The 21,365-nt window shown below is 42.6% G+C and overlaps 1 protein-coding gene across 5 annotated transcripts in view; it reads left to right on the top strand.

The window, feature by feature from the left end:
- ARMC2 (armadillo repeat containing 2) overlaps positions 1-21,365 on the top strand; it is a 121,650-nt gene that overhangs the window by 75,971 nt on the left and 24,314 nt on the right. For all 5 annotated transcript variants that reach the window (XM_010856636.1, XM_010856639.1, XM_010856637.1 and 2 more), the window contains 2 exons: positions 1,572-1,671; positions 15,679-15,994. In XM_010856636.1, the coding sequence (XP_010854938.1) occupies positions 1,572-1,671; positions 15,679-15,994 (416 nt within the window). The remainder of the gene's footprint in view (positions 1-1,571; positions 1,672-15,678; positions 15,995-21,365) is intronic.

The following is a 21,365-nucleotide window of genomic DNA, read 5'->3' as shown; positions in this document are numbered from 1 at the left end:
TATTCCTCATTCTTAGCCTTAGTAATTCTTCTATTCTTTTTGCATATATTATATTTTCTTCTGGACTTACCTGGTGATTGAGATGCTAAAAAATCTGCCTACAGTGGGGGAGACCTGGGTTTGATCCCTGGGTTGGGAAGGTCCCCTGGAGGAGGGCATGGCAACCCACTCCAGTATTCTGGCCTGGAGAATCCTCATGGACAGAAGAGCCTGGTGGCCTCCAGTGCATGGGGTCCCAAAGAGTCGGACACAACTGAGTGACTAAACACAGCACATATTTCCTTCTATGTTGGTTAGAAATCCCTTTGCTGTCAGCTTTCTTAAGGTTGTGAATTTTCCTCTACTGCTGCAGCCGCATCTAAATTTTGATCTGTAGTATTCTTTGTTATTATTCAGATATGTGGTTTTTTATTTTCTTATTTCTTTGACCTATAAGTTATGTGTTTTTAAATTTCCAAAAGTATGTCTTTAAAATGTGATCTAAAACATTGGTAATTTACTGAGACTTGTTAATGGCCAGGCACATGATCAAGTTTTTAAAATATTAGTGATGTTTTTTCTATTAATCTGTCACTTAATGAGAGGTTTATGAACATCTATTAATTTGATATAGGTTTGTGAGTTCCACCTTGTGGGTTATGTTAGTTTGTTTGTTTACTTTGGAAAATTTGAAGCCATTTTCAAGGTTTTTTGCCTTAAGGTCTATTTTGCCTGATATTAATATACTTGATATTAATATGCTGCTGCTAAGTCGCTTCAGTCGTGTCCTACTCTGTGCTACCCCATAGACGGCGGCCCACCAGGCTCCCCCGTCCCTGGGATTCTCCAGGCAAGAACACTGGAGTGGGTTGCCATTTCCTTCTCCAATGCGTGAAAGTGAAGTTGCTCAGTCGTGTCTGACTCTTAGCGACCCCATGGACTGCAGCCTACCAGGCTCCTCCATCCATGGGATTTTCTAGGCAAGAGTACTGGAGTGGGGTGCCATTGCCTTCTCTGTGAAATTAATATACCTAGCATATTTGAGCAGTTTAACATTTGCTTGTGCTGAAGTTCCAGGAGATTGACTCTACCAGATTGAAATTTACCAGATATTGTGTAAATTTCTTATCTTGTGTTTTCTGAACCACAAGCTCGGTTGGTAAAGAAGCTGCCTGCAGTACAGGAGACCTGGATTCAATTCTTGTGTTGGGAAGATCCCTGGAGGAGAGCATGGCAACCCACTCCAGTATTCTTGCCTGGAGAATTCCATGGACAGAGGAGTCTGGCAGGATACAGTCCATGGGGTCACAAGAGTCGGACGCGACTCAGTGACTAAACCACCACCACCTGCGTTAGAGGTTTCAGCTTTCTCTTTTTCAAAGAACTTGAAATTTTCCTTGCTCCCACCCTGTGCTCCTGGAATCTAGAGCAGGTGACCAGCTCCCTGAGGCATCTCTGGGCCAGTGTATAGAGTATTTCCAGACTGCTTTTCATGCACAGGACAATGCTTTGAAGGTCTGCATTTAAAGCGGACTTGAGTTTTATTGAAAAACAAAGCTGACTTTTATTTTTTCCATTTGACATTTCTACAGCAAACTTACTTCTTACCATGACTGCTGTGTAGCCTTGGCCAGCTATTCCAGATGTTATGCCTTGTTTTTGAATCTGATAAACAAATACCAGAAGAAGCAGGTCAGTTCTTTATACATTTAACTCTTCAGTGTGTCTTTGCATTGGTGTATTTGTGTAATAAGGCCACGTTGAATGATTTTGTGTTTTGAATGCGTAATTTTCTCTTAGAAGCTTCCATTAGATATGTAACGAGCTGCCCCCAGGAGGCAGAGAGTTCCATGGAGGAAGTGGGGAGGAAGTAATTTGAGGCAGAAATGGCCTCAGAAGGATGTGCGTGCAGTATAAGGATTCACGATGTTGGGTGAAGGGTGGGTGCTGTTCTCCTAGTGCTCTGTGGACGCCTCCTACAGGAGGCACCTTTGAGTGGGGTGGGGTTACACTGGTTATTTCCAGGCCCCAACCCAGGCCTACTGAGCCAGGTGGGTGCAGATGTGCCCAGCCACCTGCACTTTAACAAGAACTGCAGGGACTTCTAATGCAAACTAAAGTTTGGGATCCCCTACACTGGGTATACTCTGAAGATTCTGCTAGCCCTGAAATTTTCTAATTTTTTGACACTGTTGTATTTAGAAGATGACATTTCGAGGTTAAGTATTTAAAGGAAATAATTTGGTTTTAATGAGTTGGACAAAAATGTAACAACTGTTTTAAAAAAAGGAAGAATTCACAAATGACTTTCCCTTAATAAAATTATAATACTTAATACAAACATTAATTTTTATGATATTATCAGTTTTGAATAGTCATTAAATGCAGGCTAGTTTTATTTGCTTTATAAATGATTAAAGTGACATCAACTCTTTAGTGAGGATGGTTTATACATGAAAATAGGTATTAATTTCCAGTATGGTAAATTTTCAAAATTACATAGTAGGTCTCACCAGTTTAAAATCAAATTATATATATTCTAAAATGGTTTTAATATAAAGCTTTGTGTTTGTTTATATTAACCATATCAAAACCACCTCAAAATATAATTCCTGTTTGCCACAAATAGCGCTAAACTTATTCTTACCTAGCCAAGTACTTCTGCTGAGAATGACTAAATTTGTTATATTTTACACTGTTATCAGCTATTTATTAAAAGGTTGCTAGTCTCATTTTGGTTATATTGATAAAGAGAAATTTCTGTGTTCATATTACATCATTATGTATTATGTGCTCAGTTGCTCAATCATGTCTGAGTCTTTGCGGCAGGACTGTAGCCTGCCAGGCTTCTCTGGCCATGAAATTTTCCAGGCAAGAGTACTGGAGCAGGTTGCCATTTCCTATTCCAGGGGATCTTCCCGACCCAGGGATTGAACCTGGGTCTCCTGCACTGGCAGGCAGATTCTTTACCACTAGCACCACCTGTAAGTTTTAAAGATGATAAACTTTGCTGAAAGTGTTAATGTCTCTATTTCACTTTAAAAAATTTACAGATATGCACTTGGGTTCCTGATTCTGAGTATTTGGACTACAAATGCTTTCCCCTGTGTATTTTGTATTTTCTCTAAATTACATACTTTGAAAGATTTCATGGCATAGGAATTTGCTGTGTCAGCTGAAGAATGAATTTGATTACCTTACAGTATTCACAGTGCTGTTAATTTAAGTATCCATTAGGCATTTACTGATTTAGATTTTGGTAAAATATACTATCAGAACTCTAATCTTTAGACAAGTGAATTAACCCCCTAAGAGCTTGGATACTCCTAGTTCTGGTTTTCTTTTTTAAGGAAAAAATGAAAAGGGTAGAAAAGATAGTTTGCTGTAACATTAAAAGAAACTTTTCAATATTATACTTATAAATGGATTTAATTATGGATTTTATTTTGTAATTTTGTTTTATGGGATTACTTTATGGGTTTTAATTTTAATTTACCATCATAGTTTCTTTTTTACTTTGGTGTTTTGATCATGGATGACTTAGATTGGACAGTAACTGGAGAAGATGTTTTCAAATGTGGATTTAAAGAAAACATTTCTGTTTAACAGTTTGATTTCAAGTTATGTCATAACCGGTAATTTTTTTTGAAAAAGAAGAAAACCCATCAGTTCAGTACTGACAAATAGCCCTATTTGTTACAGTATTACTGGTACATAACTGTTTGTTTCTCTAATTGTAATTTAGATGATGGTTGTGTTTAATAGAAAGTAGAAAGTTCTGGCATCTGGCTGTTAATAATGAGATACTTGAGATGTGAGTATATTTAAGGGTATGCTTTTTCTGGTTCAAGGGACTAAATGTCTTAAAGTTTAATTGGCATAAAATTTAACCACACTTCTTACTGAATTGCTTTTCACTTTGGACTGGTAGTTATCTATAAAGCAAAATTGGTATTTAAAGGCCATATTTTTCTCTATTGATTTACATTATAATTTTGTATTCCTGCTAAAATTATTTTGGTCCAAAAATGAATAAAGAGCATCTTGCAAAGTAAGTACAGTAACATGTTGTTTTTAGAACCACCAAGGAAATGTGCGATTTATCCCCTTAATCACCAAAGTTATTACCTTTTTAAACTTTCAAAAAATTTTTTATTTATTTACTTTAGACCGGGCAGGGTCTTCACTGCTGCTCGCATTTTATGCTACTTGTGCCGAGCAGGGGCACTCTCCAGATGCAACACACGGGCTTCTCTTGTTGCCGAGTGCGGGCCCTAGGACGCACAGGTCAATAGTTGCAGCATGTGGGCTCAGCAGGCGCAGCTTCCAGGCTCTAGCACAGGCTCAATAGTTGTGGCACATCCATGGCATGTGGGATCTTCCCAGATCAGGGATGGAACTTGTGTCCCCTGCATTGGCAGGCAGATTCTACCACTGAGCCACCAAGGAAGCCCTCACCAAAATTATTTTAGTCATTGTGGTAAAAATCATATTCAACTATATTACATATTTCCTTGCTCTCTTAGAAGATATTAAAAATAATTTCCTCTTATCAATGCCAAAGGTCAATATTACAAGCAGTAATTATTACTCTAGAGGTTGTTTGTCCTACTTTGGGGGCATGAGTCTGTTGATAGACTTCTTTAAATGCCTGTGTCATCTTTGTGTAGATTTCTCTCTCCCTTTCCATTGTTATTAACTTTGCTTTGGTAATCATTACCTGTCTTTTGCAATGATTTGTAATTAGTAGGGCAACCTCATAACCAACCTTAAAAGTAACACCTAAAGAGTCTAAACACTGACTTTGAATAGGTTCTGAGTGAGAAGAGCCTGAGGGACTTTTGATGAAATTTCTCTCAGCTGTTCTTATCTTCAAAAGCCAATTCATATTCAAGGTGTGGCTCTGTGTTCCTTTCTCTATGAAGCCTTCTAAGACCAGCCAATTTTTTCCTCATTAGTGCATCATTTAATTTTTATTTTTTAAAGGTTTGTAGCAACTTAGCAGTAGCAGCAGCAGCAGCAGCAGCAGCAGCTCTATTTGTAATAGTCAAAAACTAGAAAGAACCAAATGTCCTTCTCTGGATAAATGGCTAAGCAAACTGTGGAATATCTATGCCATGGAATACTATTCAGCATTAAAAAAGGACTGAGCTATTTATATATACTATATCCTGGATAAATCTCCAACTATACTGAGTGAAAAGAGCCAGTCCCCAAATGTTACATACTGCATGCATGATTTTAAACCCTTTAATGTAGCTAGTGCACCCAGTTAATACAGTCAGAGCTGAGGACCCAAGCAGTATGTTTCTGACCCTAACTATTTCACTATTATTAAGAAAAATCATCCAAAACTTAGAGCTAGAGTGTGGGGTAGGAGCCCGTATATTCTGACAAAGTCATACTGGGGCACTGTTTAACCAACAGGGCTTAATTCCCAAGGAGAATATATCTTTGTTTAAACTTGCTGTTTACTATTTGATTAGAACCCAGACACTATAAAGTTACACATTAATTTGTACATTTTTTCCTCTGGTAGACAAGATAACCTCAAAGTTATGGTTTGTTACCTTAGGGCCATTAGCCAGGTATGATTCTAACTAGTAGTCTTCCTCTAACATTCTTTTTAAAGCTTGTAAACACCCAGTTCTTGTTTTTAGAGCCCACTTTATCATTGTATTGGCTTCCTTCATTAATGAGATAAATAATTCTTTTAATGTGTTCATTTTATATTTCTGTGAGAGCCAGGTTAACTTTTTATAAATTATACTTTGACTTTGTATTGTCTTTTACTTATGCAAAAGAAGGAAATATTACAGTTTTGAATCATCTTTGATATTTTCTAGTAAGGAAAAATATATATATTTTACATTTTCCTCAAAACCAGAATGCTTTAGAAGAGCAGGGAAATTGTTCAGGCTACAAGGAAATAGTTATGTGTCCCAACCACTTCCTAAAATCGTTAACCAAAGGCTTTTAGAGATCTTTGTAAATATTTCTTTTGTGATTCTCTAAGTAGTTATCATTTGTGTAGCTGCCTTATGCACTATTGGGATTTCCTAAGGACACAGGCTTTTTCTTTATAAACCTGAGATGATTCTTGGCATAACAGACTCATGATAAGTGCTGAAAGAATGAATTTTGTGTATGTGAAATGCTTTGGAATCTGTAAAGTGTTATACAATATATTTTTTTTTCTAGTCCTCTAGTACTTCTTCCTTAAATATTACTTTCCTCTTCCTACTTTGGAGGAGGAAATAATAATTTTCCCCACATTTTTCTTGTTGATGGGCTGCCATACACAGCAGCAAAACAGAAATGCTGGATCTTAAATTACTTCAGACCAGCACAGCATCTTAGGTTCCTGTTCCCTTTGGCCCAGGTGACTAGTTGGATAAGATTTGTTTTCCTCTTTCCCAAGAGATAGAAGTGATTTCCAGAAACAGAAACCGCACACCACATCCTGATGTGAGTGTTTTAATCTTCGGTGGCTCAGATTTTGCTCCACCTGAGCTTTACTTGGACATTGAGACTTTTGAACTGATCTTTGAAATGTACCCCAGTCATCCAGCAACTTTTAAACTGGAATTATTACTTCCTAGAACTATTTTTGTTTCAGTTCTAGGAAATGTTTCTCCAAGGCCAGCTTGGATTATAGACACATGCACACTTTGGACCCGTTATAGTCTCTTAGTGTACGGAGCTGTCACCCAGGGACTCAGCAATCAGTCTGCAGCCCTTATCTTTGTCCTGAGAGGTTAGCATTGCCTTTGTCTTAAAAGTTTGAAGGCTACGTTGATAATTGGCAGAGATTTCATTTTTCTGGGACTTATTTTTAAATTTAATCACGTTATGACAGTGTATTTTTGGAGAACATAGAAACAAAAATCTCAAAAAAAGAAAGAAGGAAAGAAAGAAAACCCCTCTCTAGTGACAAATGAACTGTCACCTGCACACACCTCTTTGAGTGTTTTTTGATCACCCAGGTGAGGAGCTTAGCAGGAAACTGTGGCCAGCCGCTTCCCCCGTCCACCAGGGGGAGATGCTGCTTGGAACCAGGTAGCACCAAAGCTGATGGCTGCTGGGAGAAGTGGAATCTTTCCTCCCCCATCTGGTGGTGCATTCCATTAAAGGGAAAAAAAGAAAAAGTGAGAAAATGTCAAAAGTAAAAAATTTTTTCCTGTTCATTTTTTTCCACACCTTATTCATATTCATCTCTTTTCAAGGAAAAGTCTGACTTCAGCATATGAAAATTGGTCTTTTTGGAGTGCCCTTAATCTGTCTCAGTTATTAGGTCAGTTGATAATGAAAGGTGGTGGGGAGAGCATTTTCACCTTTATTTTCTACCTGTCTGTGTTGTGAGAATTATTTAAAAGAAACATGGATTCATAGTTTTTTAACATGATATAAAAACACTAGGTATTAAAGTGGTGAGATATTGAATTCTTTCTTGATTTGAATCATTGAATCATTGTCTCCTAAACTTGAGGAGTTTTAAAAATACGGGTTCTCAGGCCTCACCCTGGGAGAGCCTGATTCAGGTCTGGGACAGAGCCCAAGAACCTATTTTTAATAGGTACCTCAGGTGAAGAGCAGGTGTGGGAACCTGTGGTGTAAATTATTAAGATGGCCCCTTAAAACAAATTGTTTTCCCCAAAATTGACAGCGGAGGGTTTTGTACAAATCCTCAAGAGATTTTAAAGTGATTAATCAAAGCAGCCACACAGGGTCAATCTTCATCTTCAGGCATGTGGCTGAAAGTGAATCTCCCTTACAAAGTAGGAACCAAATCAGCAAGACAGGCCAGGTGTTGGTGTAGATTTCCCCAGTAAGTGGTGATAACCGCCCACCTTGTGCCTTTTGCTGAGGCACAAGGTAGCCAAGGAGCACTTTCTTAGCCAGAGAAAAGGAGATGGGCCGTTTGACCCTTCCAGGGACTTTCTCTGCCAGACTTGTATCAAAACAGATGACACTGAGACCAAGCCATTGCACAAATGGGGCTTCCGACACTGGTCACACTGGGCTACTGAGGAGAAGTGAGCCCTGGGGATCCTTGAACTGGCAGTGGAAGGGAGGATTCCTTATCCTTGGTTAGCTAGACAAGCCACAAGTTGTTCTTGACTCATTTGCTAATGAAGCAACCACCGAATTTTATTTTTGCTTTGAGAAATTTCAGTATATCTCCATATCTAACCTTTGTTAAGTTTGCAACAAAGCTGAGGACAATTTGTTCATTTTAAATAACGCATGGTTGGGTTCACAACAACTCTGTTCACCCATAGCCCTTCAGTGACGCGAGCTTGTCAGAATATGATGGCTGTGGTACAAGCCAAGGGTTTCATCGGCAGTCTCAGAGAAAAGGAATCCACTCCTCCCAGCTCTCACAAAGGACTTCCTCAGGGAGAACAAGGGCAACTTCTTTGGCTCATGTCTGTCTGTGAGGTTGATTTGTCCAGGATGCATGGTCCAGCTGGTAACTCCCAGTTCCCACACACACAAAAACTGAGACCAAAACACAGCACTGCAGTCAGCCGGGTGCAGTTTGTAAGTTAGACTAGAGCACAAAGAAATGTATCTATTTAAAATGCTGACCGAAATTCAGTGAAATGACAAATCTCATTTAAGAACTATGCACATATTGTATGCTTTATGGTGTAAACTGCATTTGGTACAACCAAATGTGCAAGCAGATGGGCCCAGTGTGGAAGGCGTGAGCGGGGTCTGTGGCAGCCTTGCAAAGCAGACCTGCCTCAGGGGTGCTTCTGACATCAGCGTCGCCACATTTAGCAGCTCACCAAAATATGTTTGGGTTTGTTTTTTTGGATAGCACGGAAGGATTTTCCCCCATTTCTTCTATAAATATCTACTGGGCAGGAGATCAGGTAAAATCCCTCAAATAAGACTTGTAAGTCTGGCAATGTTTTGCAAAGGTCACAGTCCAAAAAAAAAAATAATAACCTTTATCTACATTCCCATCACTCCTGTCCATTAAACAGCTATCTGTCTAATCCTCCCCACTTTTAGATACACTCAGTTCCTTGTGCTTCTTTTGTGAAACAGAACTTCCCGATGCAGGGCAATCGTCAGCCTCAGAGAACGCTGTCTGGGAATCCCCCAGCGTGTCCGTGCTTGTACTGCTTGTTAAGCTGAGCCTCTCTCGTCCAGGGCAAGCGGCGGTCTTCAAGGCATGTGAACGCTGTCTGATTCAGAGGGCTCAGGCATCCTGCTGTTGAAAACGGGACTCGGAATGTCTGGAGAGGGTAGGGCTGAAAGCAAAAAACATTGGCCCCTTTTGGAGCTGCTCCTCTTCAGTGCAACCACAGCCGAGCAGCAGGCCAGAGGATAGCGCGACCTTTCTCCCCCTCCTCCATCCTCTTTGGGGCCACAGAGGATTGGCAAGGGAGGCGCCTCCACCCCTTCCCCGGCGCCTTTATATGGTGACTTGGCTCCCTGCTTGCCCTCCTCCTCCAGCCTGGCAGGAGGGCCCTGTGGCTGTCTTCCCAGCCCCTCGGCAGCCACATTCCCAGTGGGTGCTGTGAGCATTTGGCTGAGCTCGCTCCTTTTTTCGGCCTTGGCCTTGGTCTGCACCCCTGACCGGGCGGGCGGCACAAAAAGCCCTTAGCTTGTTCATTCTTTCCAGCTCCTGCTGCTTTGCCCTTGTGGAGCTGGCTCTTCCCGCCCACCCTCTCCGACTCAGCACAGAACCCAAATGCCTGATTTATGTCTGTTGACTTAAAAAAAAGAACAGAGCCCAGTGAAATTCTAGCATCGCCCTGGTGCTTTTGAGTGATAGCTGCGTTCAGAAGCATACAGTAGGCGCTCAATTAAGGGATGTTGGTGGGATGGATAGATGGATGGAAGCATCACATATAATCTCTTCTGATTTTTAAATGATTTTCTACTTCGATTCTGGTTTTGAGCTTCCAACATCTCTCAGATTCTTCTGATTTGTATGGCTCAGCACTTGGGCAAACTGTTGACCCACTTTCAGTAGCCTGGGGTTAATTAGCATCTCTGCAGCACTGCAGTCTGTCTTCCCAATAGTAAAATTTATCTGTTCTTCAAGCCACCTGTAAGCTCGATTAACACTGGAGTTTTGTCTGAGGGTGGGAAGTTGGGTAAATGTTGCAAATTGCAAATCCTGATTGAGCTCTCAGATCCAGATTGCGTGAGAAGTTTCTAACCAAAATTTAAAGAGGGCATCTTGATGAGTTTAATTTTCTGGTTAAAGGAGGGTTCCAATTTTGAGCACATTTACAACCCCTTCAGTTTCAACCCATTTTTGAAAACCTTTCTAAAATGTTTTCCTTGACTTAGGACAAGTATTCTCTGAAGTAAGTAATGGAGCCTGCTGAATATAGTTGATTCTTTCTGTGACATCTTGATATGGTTCCTTCCCCATGGTCAACATTATGCACATGGGTTATTTTAAGGTTCTGTGGGTAGGAAGGGTGTGGAGTCAGGGAAGAGTGGACAGTGGGTGGGGAGTAAAGTGAGGTAATGGCAGAAGTGGTCACGTGGGTCTGGATGGTAATTAGATGCTGGCTTTGGCATTTTATAGGCAGTGGATGATTTTGAACAAGGGGGTGATGTAAGAGCTGCGCTTCTAGAAGTGGTGTTAACCTTGGTCACAGAGGGAGGAGCCCGTCAAGGATCTCTGACAAGAGTCTACAGACTGGGTTAGCCAGAGTGGGTGTGGGAAGTGGGAGTCAGGGGAGATTCTGAGATGACAGAGTGGAGGGAGCTTGGTGACCGAGAGAGGGAAGAATAGAAGATGCCGCTGGGGCTGAGCCTGGGGAAGACGAGGGTCATGGGAATGAGGAGGAGGGTTGAAGTGGTTTGGGAATCCATCTGTGAGTACAGAAGTGATTGTCCGAGTCCTGCTTCTTCTCTTAACCAGTGTGGGACTCTGGGGCCAGGGAGCCTCTTCAAGCCTCAGTTTCTACATCTCTGAGTAGGTAGAAATCTCCTTCATTGACTTTAGGCCAGTGTTTCTCACATGGAAAATAACAGTCAACACAGAGGCTGTTGCTGGAACTTGACAGAGACCACTCTGTTCAGCAGTGTCCTGCTCCTTGTTTTGTTCCAGTTAAAGTAATTTGATTTACAGGCGTGTGGAGCCTATTCAGACTGAGTAACATGTTTGCTCATGAGGGCACAGCTTATGCTAAACCAAAGAGAACATTCAGCTTTCTACCGGCTATACCTGGGATGCACAGTTGAGGTCAGGCTTCGTCCAGTACGTGAACCTGTCTGAGTTCTGGTTGGCCAGAGCTGTTGCTGGGCTGACTCCTTTTTAAGCAAAATTAGAAAGTCTATGTGAACTGGTTATACTAGATTGCCTTCTTAAAAAAAAAAAAAAAAAGATTCTCCTGATTCATCTTCATTTTGCTGTTTCAAAACTACATAGTTGTGGTCTGAACATGCAACTTTGTGTTCAATTTAACAAAAAGGCTGTAACAGTGTTGATTTATAGGTGGTTCTCAGATATTGTCTTAGAATAAAGGAGAGGCTCTGTACCTCAAAGGAGACTGGCATGATGATGAAATTGTTTTTTGCGAGTTATTTCTCTGCAAATTGATGATCTCGGCCTTTGTGTAATTTTTCAAATCTTTATAGGATTTTAATTAAGTGATATTTAGTAGACTTGAGCTTGATTGGGCTGTGGAACAGTAAACAACCTCACGGTAACACCGTTCAGGGGCTGGGTACCTCACAGAGCCCAGACCACCCGTGGGGAGCTAAGGGGCCCTCTTGCTCAGCCCCCTCGTTCAGAATTCCCAATGAGTCCAGATAAGCACTGGCAGGGGAGTAAGGAAACACCACCTCAGCCAGCTGCCTGTGAGCCTGCCCCTGCTCTGGCCTATTCCATTCTCTCTCGAGATTCATGGAGAACATATTTGAGAAGGGTTGAGGGGAGAAAAAGAGGACGATGCTTTAGACAACCCTGAGAAAGAGGACAGAAGTAGCAAGCATAGCAGTTGCTGGAAGTTTGGTGGTGCACACAGTGCAATCTGCCAGCCCATTTGTTGATTCTGCATGCCATCCTTCAGTTGGCACCGCTGCTGCCAGGAACCACCCCCTCCTTTTTCCATCTGAAGGCAGGGAGAGAGGCACTGCGGCAGCGTTAACTCTTCCTGCCCTAAAGCCTAGAGTTTCTTATCCCCGTGTCAGGCTTAATAACCTGTGCCATATTAGGACCCACAGAGATATTTGAATCAAAGAATTTTAAAAGTGGCAAGGGCCTGAGGGAGGTTTTCAAGCAGGAAAAGCAGCACCCAGTCTTCCCTTGTGGGACCAAATGTGATGGTGGGTAGAAATTTGAATTTTGAAGAATGAGGACCTAGGGGGAAACCTGCTTTTACCTGCAGCCAGAGATCTGGTCAGCAAATCAGCAGTGACGGTTGGAGGTGGTACAGGGCCAGAGAAGTCTTCTGAGCTAGACCAACCAGAAAAACAAACATTGGAGGTAGAGGTGAAGGGGCAGAGCTAGCAAGAGGGAGAGGGGTGGAATGAATAGTCTAGCATCTTTCAGAAGACAAATCTTAGGAGGTAAATTAATGCTCTTGATGATTTAGCCAACAGAATGCAGCTATATATTGTGTGCTTTAAGAAGTCATTTAAAAACACTGATCATGTCTTTCCTGTCTTGCTTAATGTGCTTTTGTGGAAATAAGAGCAAGTCCAGGGAACACCGGGAAGTCTAGAAATGTTGGCCATAACTACTGCCTAGGGCATGAGGGAGGTGGCTATCCGAATTGTGGGAACATTTTGTTCCAGTTAAGGAACTGCAGATCGTCACTTCAGAGAATTAGTCGATTTGTGTACCTAGGTGCTTGGAACAGTGATTGGTGAATCATAAACACAGAGTATTAGTTGCTGCTACTACTATTAGTAATAATAGTAATTATTACAATTTTCAGAGGTAGGGCTAGTGCAGTCTTTAATCAGAAATTGTGTATCAGAGTTTATGGGAAAAACTCTTGCTCCTCAGTTTAGAAAACACAGTGGAATTTTCCTTCAAGGAGCCTAGTTCTCAGAAACAGCCTCTGTCTTGGTTGGAAAATGGTCTGCTTTGCTGTTGGGTGTGACAAGAGAGGGAGAGAGTACTGTCTTTCCAGAGCCCAGGGAGAGGCCTGGCCCACTGGGAATTACATGAAGTAACCACTGGTTTCACGTGAAGGGAAACTGGAGTTTTATAACACAACTTTGTGAGCTTGGTTTAGATTTAAGACCTACCTGCTTCAGCTTCTTTAGGGAACTGTCTGGTGATCAGACACAAACAAGGTGACCCCAGACCCGGAAAGGGACTGCCCCAGGTATTCTTTCTCAGGACATGCTCCTTTCCCCAGTGTCAACTCACCTATCCTCCACACCACATATCTGCTTTTATTAACTTATCAAGGTTGAACTCAAAACCATAGTCATAATTTTGCTAACCTCTCCCGCTGCCACCCCCTGTTCGCTGAGCATCCTCTTATCTAGACTCCTCTAAAACCTCTGTGTCTTTCCCACATAGGTTAACGCTACTAATATTTTACTGATAGTAAAGGATTCAGAACAGTGCCTGAATCATCACTCACTACAGTCTGTGCTTTGTCTGTTTTGTCTCATTTAATTTTTTTTTTTAACATTATGAATTTAATTTTGCATCACAGTATTTTCCCCATTTTACAGATGAGTTAATCGAGAGACAGAAAGGCCAAGTGAAGTGCGACCCAGGCTGCCTGGCTCTCTGGCTGGGAACCATAATCCCCTTGGGTGTCTAGTTTCTTCCTTAGCCCTTTCAGTCTTTGCGGTCTCTCCACTTATTATTAGCCTTTTTTTCTCAAGTAGATGGCGAACTCTTCAGAGCACCTTGCCTCATCCTTGTTTGTATGTATGTGTATTCCCCTAGACCCCAGCATTCAAAACGTACCCAAGGACTAGCGTTCCAGTTGTGGTGGGGGCAGGAGTGAGTCCCGTGCCTGGACCACCTGCGTGATGGGTTGCACACTGCCCAGCTGAGGTTTTTCTGGGTGTGAACTCTCCTGGGCCAGCACACATCGTGTTAGACTCTGTCCTTTCTTAATGTTGGCAAATGGTTCACAGCTGCACAAGCAGCAGCCTGGCTGCTTCTCCACCGGGGCCAGGGAAAACGTTTTCAGGAACAAGCAGGAACAAGTTGGTATTGGCAGAGCAGACCCAGGCAAGCCCCAGCATCTTGCCCTTTGTCCAGGATCCTCCACTGTCTTTAGGCCACACGCAGTGCTGGGGCTGCTCCCATCCCCCAGGTCCCACCTGGAGAAAATCCAGCCCAGCCTTTTGCCCTCTGTCCCAATTCCTTAAGGCTGCTGCTAACTACAGATCTGATAAGGTAGGGTTTGTGGAATTCCTCCTCATATTTGCATTTGAAAGGAGATAATTCCTTTACTGCTCAGAAAGCAGTCAAGGCAAAGGAGGAGGTAAATAACGAGCCACTTGGGAGGCACTAGTGTACCAACGACGCCAGATCTGGGTAACCCGGGGTTCAAATCCTAACTCCACCCCTCACTGGCTGTGACAAGGGCGGCTTCTCCAACCCTGTTTCTTGTCTGTAAACAGCACCCGCGCAATGAGTATCAGCACCCTGGCTAGTTGTAGCCCCTCAGTAAGTGTTCCTTTAACAGCAGAACTGGTCTGTCTGCCCACTGTTGTCAAATTAAGAGCACAGTTGTTTCTGTTTCTTGTGCAGTCATAAACTGTTCTCAGCTGAGATTTTAAAGAAACGTTTATTTGTTATTAAATATAGCTTATATACTGGAGAAGGAAATGACAGCCCACTCCAGTCTTCTTGACTGTGAAATCCCATGGACAGAGAAGCCTTGCACAGTTCGGTTCATTGGGTTGCAAAGAGTCCTATGCAACTTAGCGACTAAACAACAACAACGGCTTATATACAGAAAAGTGCACAAAACACATATGTACCATTTAGCAAACAGTTATAAAAGCATCAGCCATGTAACCACTACCCTGCTCAAGAAAAACAAATACTGCTTTAAAGTGGTAAATACTCTGTAATGGTGGTTTTCATCTGCGGGCAATTTTGCCCCCACGGGACATTGAAACATTTTTGGTTGTGGTATGTAAGGAAGTGCTTCTGGTATCTAGTAAGAGAGGTTAGGGGTGCCATATAAACATAAACAGCCCCCCATAACAAAACATAAACAGCCCCCCATAACAAAGAATTAGCAGTGCCCCGGCTGAGAAAGTCTGATGTAACACAAACTGACTGCCCCTATGGGACAGACACCCACTTTGAGAAACACAGTGCTTGAGCAGGAGGTGAACTTTTAGGAAAAGATTTCGGTGCTCAAGAAACCTGTTTGTCTCAAGGCTTAGATTTATATAACACATTGTTAGTAATGTCATCTCACTCAACTAATTGTTTTCTGAAGGAAAAAAAAAAGCCAGCCTGAATTTCAGATGAAGGATCTGAAGTTAATAGACCTTGCTAACAGCATCAATCAGTTTCTGTTCTTTCATTGCTGCCAAATGCTTTTAATCTCCTCTGTCACTTTGCACCAATCCTGGGAATCAAATACTGTACAAGTCAGCAGAAACCAGACGTGTTCCATCTTACTATTAATTAAATCATGAATTAATTAAATACTGTCCTCTTCCCACCAACTTGTCCCAGCCCCTTTGCTCTCGTAACTCTTTGTCTTTAATTTATTGCAGGATTTAGTTGTTCGCGTTGTTTTTATTCTTGGCAACCTGACAGCAAAAAACAACCAGGCTCGTGAGCAGTTTTCCAAGGAGAAAGGGAGCATCCCAACTCTGCTGTCTTTATTCCACACTTTCTACAAGCTGGATCTGCATTCTGGGAAGCGCTGGGGGGAAGGAGATGAGCGTCCCGAGGCACGGAGGCCGGCCCAGGCAGAGGACGTGCTCATCAAACTGACGCGTGTGCTTGCCAACCTGGCCATCCACCCCGGCGTGGGCCCGGCCATTGCCGCCCACTCACACATCGTTGGCCTTCTCCTCGCCACACTGGGTAAGAAACGCGGCCTTAGAGGGACTGGGGTTCTGTGAGGGTTTTAGCAGTACAACCTGCTCGCTTTAATGAGACTTCTCATTTGTGACAGGAAATTCATTTGTCTTCTGTTCAGAACTGCCTCAAAAGTAATCCAGCTTTTTAAAAAAGGAGCAAAAATAGTAATACATCCTCCTGAAATCATAAGTCGTGTCCAACTCTAGTGTCCACATGGACTATAGCCAGTTAGGCTCTTCTGTCCATGGGTTTTCCCAGCTAAGAATACTGGAGTGGGTTGCCATTTCCTTCTCCAGGGTATCTTCCCTACCCAAGGATCGAACCCAGGCCTCCTGCATTGCAGGCAGATTCTTTATCATCTGAGCTACCAGAATTATTACTAAAACCCACTGAACTCTACAATTTAAAAGAGTGAATTTTATGGTATGTGAATTATATCACAACTTTTATTAAAAAAAAAAAAAAGCTTGCCAATCAAATTATCAAAATTGGCCAATTAACCACAGAGTTTAAAATTGCAGATTTTTCCTGGATTAGTCCACATAATTAAAGTTTATTTGTCTTTTTATTTTCTCAGCTTTTTACATTATCCACAATTATAGACTCCAGGTCCCATCTTTTCCCCTGTATTAGACAGTTGGAGCTGCCATAACAAAACACTGCAGGCTGGGTGGCTTAAACAACACAAGCATACTTCTCACAGCTCTGGAACCTAGGATTGTAAGATCAGAGTGCCAGCTGATTCTGTTCTGGTGAGAGCCCTCTTCTTGACTGGCAGGTAGCTTCATTCTCCTGTGGCTTTTCCTCAGTGTGTGTGGGTACACGTGAGAGAATGATCTTTCTTTCTTGTAAGACCATCAGTCCTATCTGATACAGACTCCACCCTTATGATCTCATTTAACTTGACCTCCTAAAAGTCCTGTCTCCAGAAATAATCACATTAGGGTTTAAGGCTTCAACATATAAATTTGGGGGAGGGGACACAATGCAGTTGATAATATCCTACCTCTGATCCCCCCTTCCCCAGATTCCTGGTTTTCCTATGTGCAGAATACTTTCATTCCATCTCAACAGCCTCAAAAGTTGTTAATTAATTTCAGCATCAACTCTGAAGTCTAAGGTCCCAGATCTCAATATCATCTAAATCAGCTATCATGAGTTGTGAGATATAAGACATCCTAAGGAACGATTCCTCTCCTGCTTGAACCTGAGAAACCAGACAAGTTATATGCAAAGCCGGATGGCAGGACCAGCACAAGATAGATGGTCCTATTCCAAAAGAGAGAAATAGGGAAAAAGGGAAGTGTGATGGGTCCTCACCAAGTCCCAAGCCTAGTGACGTGAATTCCATAAGATCTTAAGGCTTGAGAATAATCCTCTTTCATTACATGCTATTCCCTCCAGACCCACTGGGGCAGTGGCCTGCCTCCACAGCTCTGTCAGTTAGGCCACCAGGGCTCTGCAGGGCAGTCTTGCCCTTAAGGCTTTGGGATGAAGACCAGTGTGACCTGCTGAAACTGAGGCAGTGGCCCTGGTGATCTCTGAATCACTGCTGGGGTCATTCTCTCCTCTACTTGCAAAATGGTGCATATTCCCATCTAAATAGCTCCACACTCTGTCCTGTCAAGTCCAAGGAATCTGACAGCTTCCTTCACTCGGTCCTGTCTCTGCCCCCTTCAGTTCAGATGGCAGTGCTTCTACTCACATAATCTCTCAAACTCTGTACTGAGTGATAATAAGACAACCACACATGTGGTGTTCCCTCCAGTACGCGCTTTCTTATTTCTTGCAATATGGCCAGGCTGAGAAGTTTCCAAGTCTTCACGTTCTAGCTCCTATTGGTTAAAAGTTTCTTCTTCAATTCATCCCTTAAGTCACTCAGTTGTGTCTGAGTCTGCAAGCCCATGGACTATACAGTCCATGGAATTCTCTAGGCCAGAATACTGGAGTGGGTAGCCTTTCCCTTCTCCAGGGTATCTTCCCGACCCAGGGATTGAACTCAGGTCTCCAGCATTGCTGGCAGATTCTTTACCAACTGAGTCACAAGGGAAACCCAAGAATACTGGAGTGGATAGCCTACCCCTTCTCCAGAGGATCTTCCCAATCCAAGGATCGAACCGGGGTCTCCGGCATTGCAGGTAGATTTTTTACCAACTGAGCTATCAGGGAAGCCCATCTCTCTCTTCTTACATGCTAATATAAGCAGTCAGGAAACGCCAAGCCTCTCCTTAAACACTCTGCTTGGAAATCATAGCTAAACATCCAGTATCATTGCTCGCAAGTTAGACCTTCCACAAAACACTAGAATACAATTCAGCCAAGTTGTTTGCCACTTTATAACAAGGATCTCCTTTCCTGCAGCTCCTCCTTTCCATCTGAGACTTTGCCAGAGTGGCCTTTAATGTCTATTTCTCTAACGGCATTGTACTCATGACTATTTCTGTGTTCTTTAAGAAGATGGAAGCTTTCTCTCCAGCTGTCTCTTGTCTTTCAGCCTTTGCCAGAATCACCTTGTCAATGAAAAATTAATCAGTGAATCTAAGAAAGAATTGGAAAATTTTATTCAAGCCAAATTTGAGGATTGTATCCCAGGAAGAACATCTCAGAAAGCTCTTGAGAACTTTTCTGCTGGTTAGAAATCAAGGCACGGTTGTATAAGATATTTTTGAGACAGAGGGCTCTACATCAAATGATGTGTTATTGACAGTTTACATTATCCAGGTCTAAGCATCATCCTGGTGTGTCACGTGACCCCTTACACGGTCAAGAAGGACTATTATCTTTTAAGGAGGGACTTGTCTTGATGCTAGAAGAATGTTGCTCTTTATGGTTGAGCAGATATTCCTACTGAGGGAGAGGTTTGGCAGATATACAGAGCACAGTGAGGAGAGAGAGGCCAGAGAAGAGTTGTGTTTAAATTTTTCTTATCTTGCCATAAAATATAAATTTTATTTCACAACCTTTAACATTCATATCTCTAGCATACCCCTCAGAACTCCTCCAGCCTCCACCCATTACTCAGTTTCAAAGCTGCCCATATTTTTAGGTATTTGTTACAGCAGCACCCTACTGCTAAGCACCCAAACCTGCCTTAATCTGCTTAGGATGCCATAACAAAATAACAGAGGCTGTGACTCAAACAACAGAAACTTATCTTCTTACTTCAGGGGACTGGAAGTCTGAGATCAGGGTGCTGGCGTGGTTCCCGTGAGGCCTTTCTTCCTGGCTCATAGATGGCTGCATTTTTCCTTTTTCTTCCTCTTCTAAAGCCACCAATTCTATCAGAAAAGGAGTCCACCCTTACGATCTCATCTAACCCTAGTTATCTCCTAAAAGCTGCATTGGGGGTGGGGGGGCTTCAACATATGACTTTGGGAGGGACACAGTTCAGTCTGTAGCACCCCTGCCTTCCACTTTTTAGGTCTTGTCATTTCCCATGGGCACCTCTGCCTACCAGTGTGCAAGGAAATGAACTGCCATCCAGAGATATCTACTTTGCCACTACTTACCACTGAAAGATTTTGTTGTTGTGAAAGAAGCGTTAATGTCTGATGGAAATAATGTTTGGGGGTAACCTTTGAACTTTAGCCCTTTGTATAACCTCACTACATAGTCAGTGCTGTGCTCATATAAAAAGAGGTTTCTTAGTCTGCTCAGATTGCCATAACAAAACACCACAGATTGGATAGCTTAAACAGTAGAAATCTATTTCTCACAGTCCATAGGCTAGACGTCCCAGTCAAGGTGCCAGAAGGGTTGATACCTAGTGAGAATCCTTTTTCTGGCTTGTAGATGGCCCCCTTCTCACTGTGTCCTCACATGATGGGCAGAGAGCTCTGGCATCTCCTCCTCGTCTTATCAGAGCACTAGTCATATCACCCAACTCCAGTACTTTGCCTAGAAAATCCCATGGATGGAGGAGCCTGGTGGGCTGTGGTCCATGGGGTCACTAAGAGTTGGACACGACTGAGCGACTTCACTTTCACTTTTCACGTTCATGCATTGGGGAAGGAAATGGCAACCCACTCCAGTGTTCTTGCCTGGAGAATCCCAGGGATGGGGGAACCGGGTGGGCTGCCATCTCTGGGGTCGCACAGAGTCGGACACGACTGAAGTGACTTAGCAGCAGTAGCAGCATCAGCAGTCGTATAGGATGAGGGCCCCACCCTCACGACCTCATTTAACTTTTATACCTCACCAGCCCTATCACCAAATACAGTCACTTTGGGGGTTAGAGCTTCAACATATGAATTTGAAGGGGACACAAACACTCCACCCATCACAAGGTTTAAGAAAGTGTAGGTTGGTATCTGCTTTCAAGGAACAGGGTACATCGTGGAGGAATATCAGGAGTATACACAAAAGCTTATGAAAAGTGCCCATAACAAAGTACACACAGAGCGTGGAGGCTGAGAGGACCGAGCCACAGAGCATAGCTTTTGGTGTGTAGACCATAACTGACCTTGCCTTCCCTTGTTATGGAGCTGCGTAGTTTTTTTGTTTTTTGTTTTCTATATTTGTTTTTTGAAATATAATTGAACTACAACACTATGTTAGTTCCAGATTACAACACAGTGATTCTATATTTCTGTGCATTACAAAATGATCGCCATTGGAGCTACCCAGTGTAAAAAGCGTGTTCACATTTGTTCCCTGATGTGAGCAGCCACATGAGAGTGGGTTGTTATTTTAGGCCTTTTCACAGAGGAGGAAACAGGCTCAGTGAGATGCAGTGACTTTTAAAAGTCACAAAGTTAGTAAGTGGCAGGGTTACTCACATGTTGCTGATCTTAAGGATTCTTAAATTCTTATATTTTTAAATGTTTGTTTGGCTGTGCTGGGTCTTAGTTGCGGCACATGGAATCTTCATTGCACCATGTGGGATCTTTGGTTGCAGTGCATGGACGCTCTAGTTGTGGCACGTGGGCTCAATAGTTGGGGCACATGGGCTTAGTTGCTCTGCAGCATATGGGCTTTTGAGTTCCCCGACCAAGGATCAAACCCATGCCCCTCTTGCATCGCAAGGTGGATTCTTAACTACTGGACCACCAGAGAATTCCCAAGATTCTTAAATTCTGATTAAGGTCTGTCCTTGTGACATATTGCTTGCATGTGATAACTCAAAATCTACACATTAGTCTAGAACTCTCTTCCAAGCTGCTGACTGCACATTATACCGTCTGTATTGAGCTGCTCCAAAAATTGAGTTTCTCTAACAACTTCAAGTACTTTGGCCACCTCATGCGAAGAGTTGACTCATTGGAAAAGACTCTGATGCTGGGAGGGATTGGGGGCAGGAGGAGAAGGGGACGACAGAAGATGAGATGGCTGGATGGCATCACTGACTCGATGGACATGAGTCTGAGTGAACTCC

This window comes from Bison bison, unplaced genomic scaffold (assembly GCF_000754665.1).
Source record: "Bison bison bison isolate TAMUID 2011002044 unplaced genomic scaffold, Bison_UMD1.0 scf7180017864373, whole genome shotgun sequence".
Lineage (NCBI taxonomy): Eukaryota > Metazoa > Chordata > Mammalia > Artiodactyla > Bovidae > Bison > Bison bison.
The sequence above is the reverse complement of the archived record's forward strand: the minus strand, read 5'-3'. Positions and strand labels throughout refer to the sequence as shown.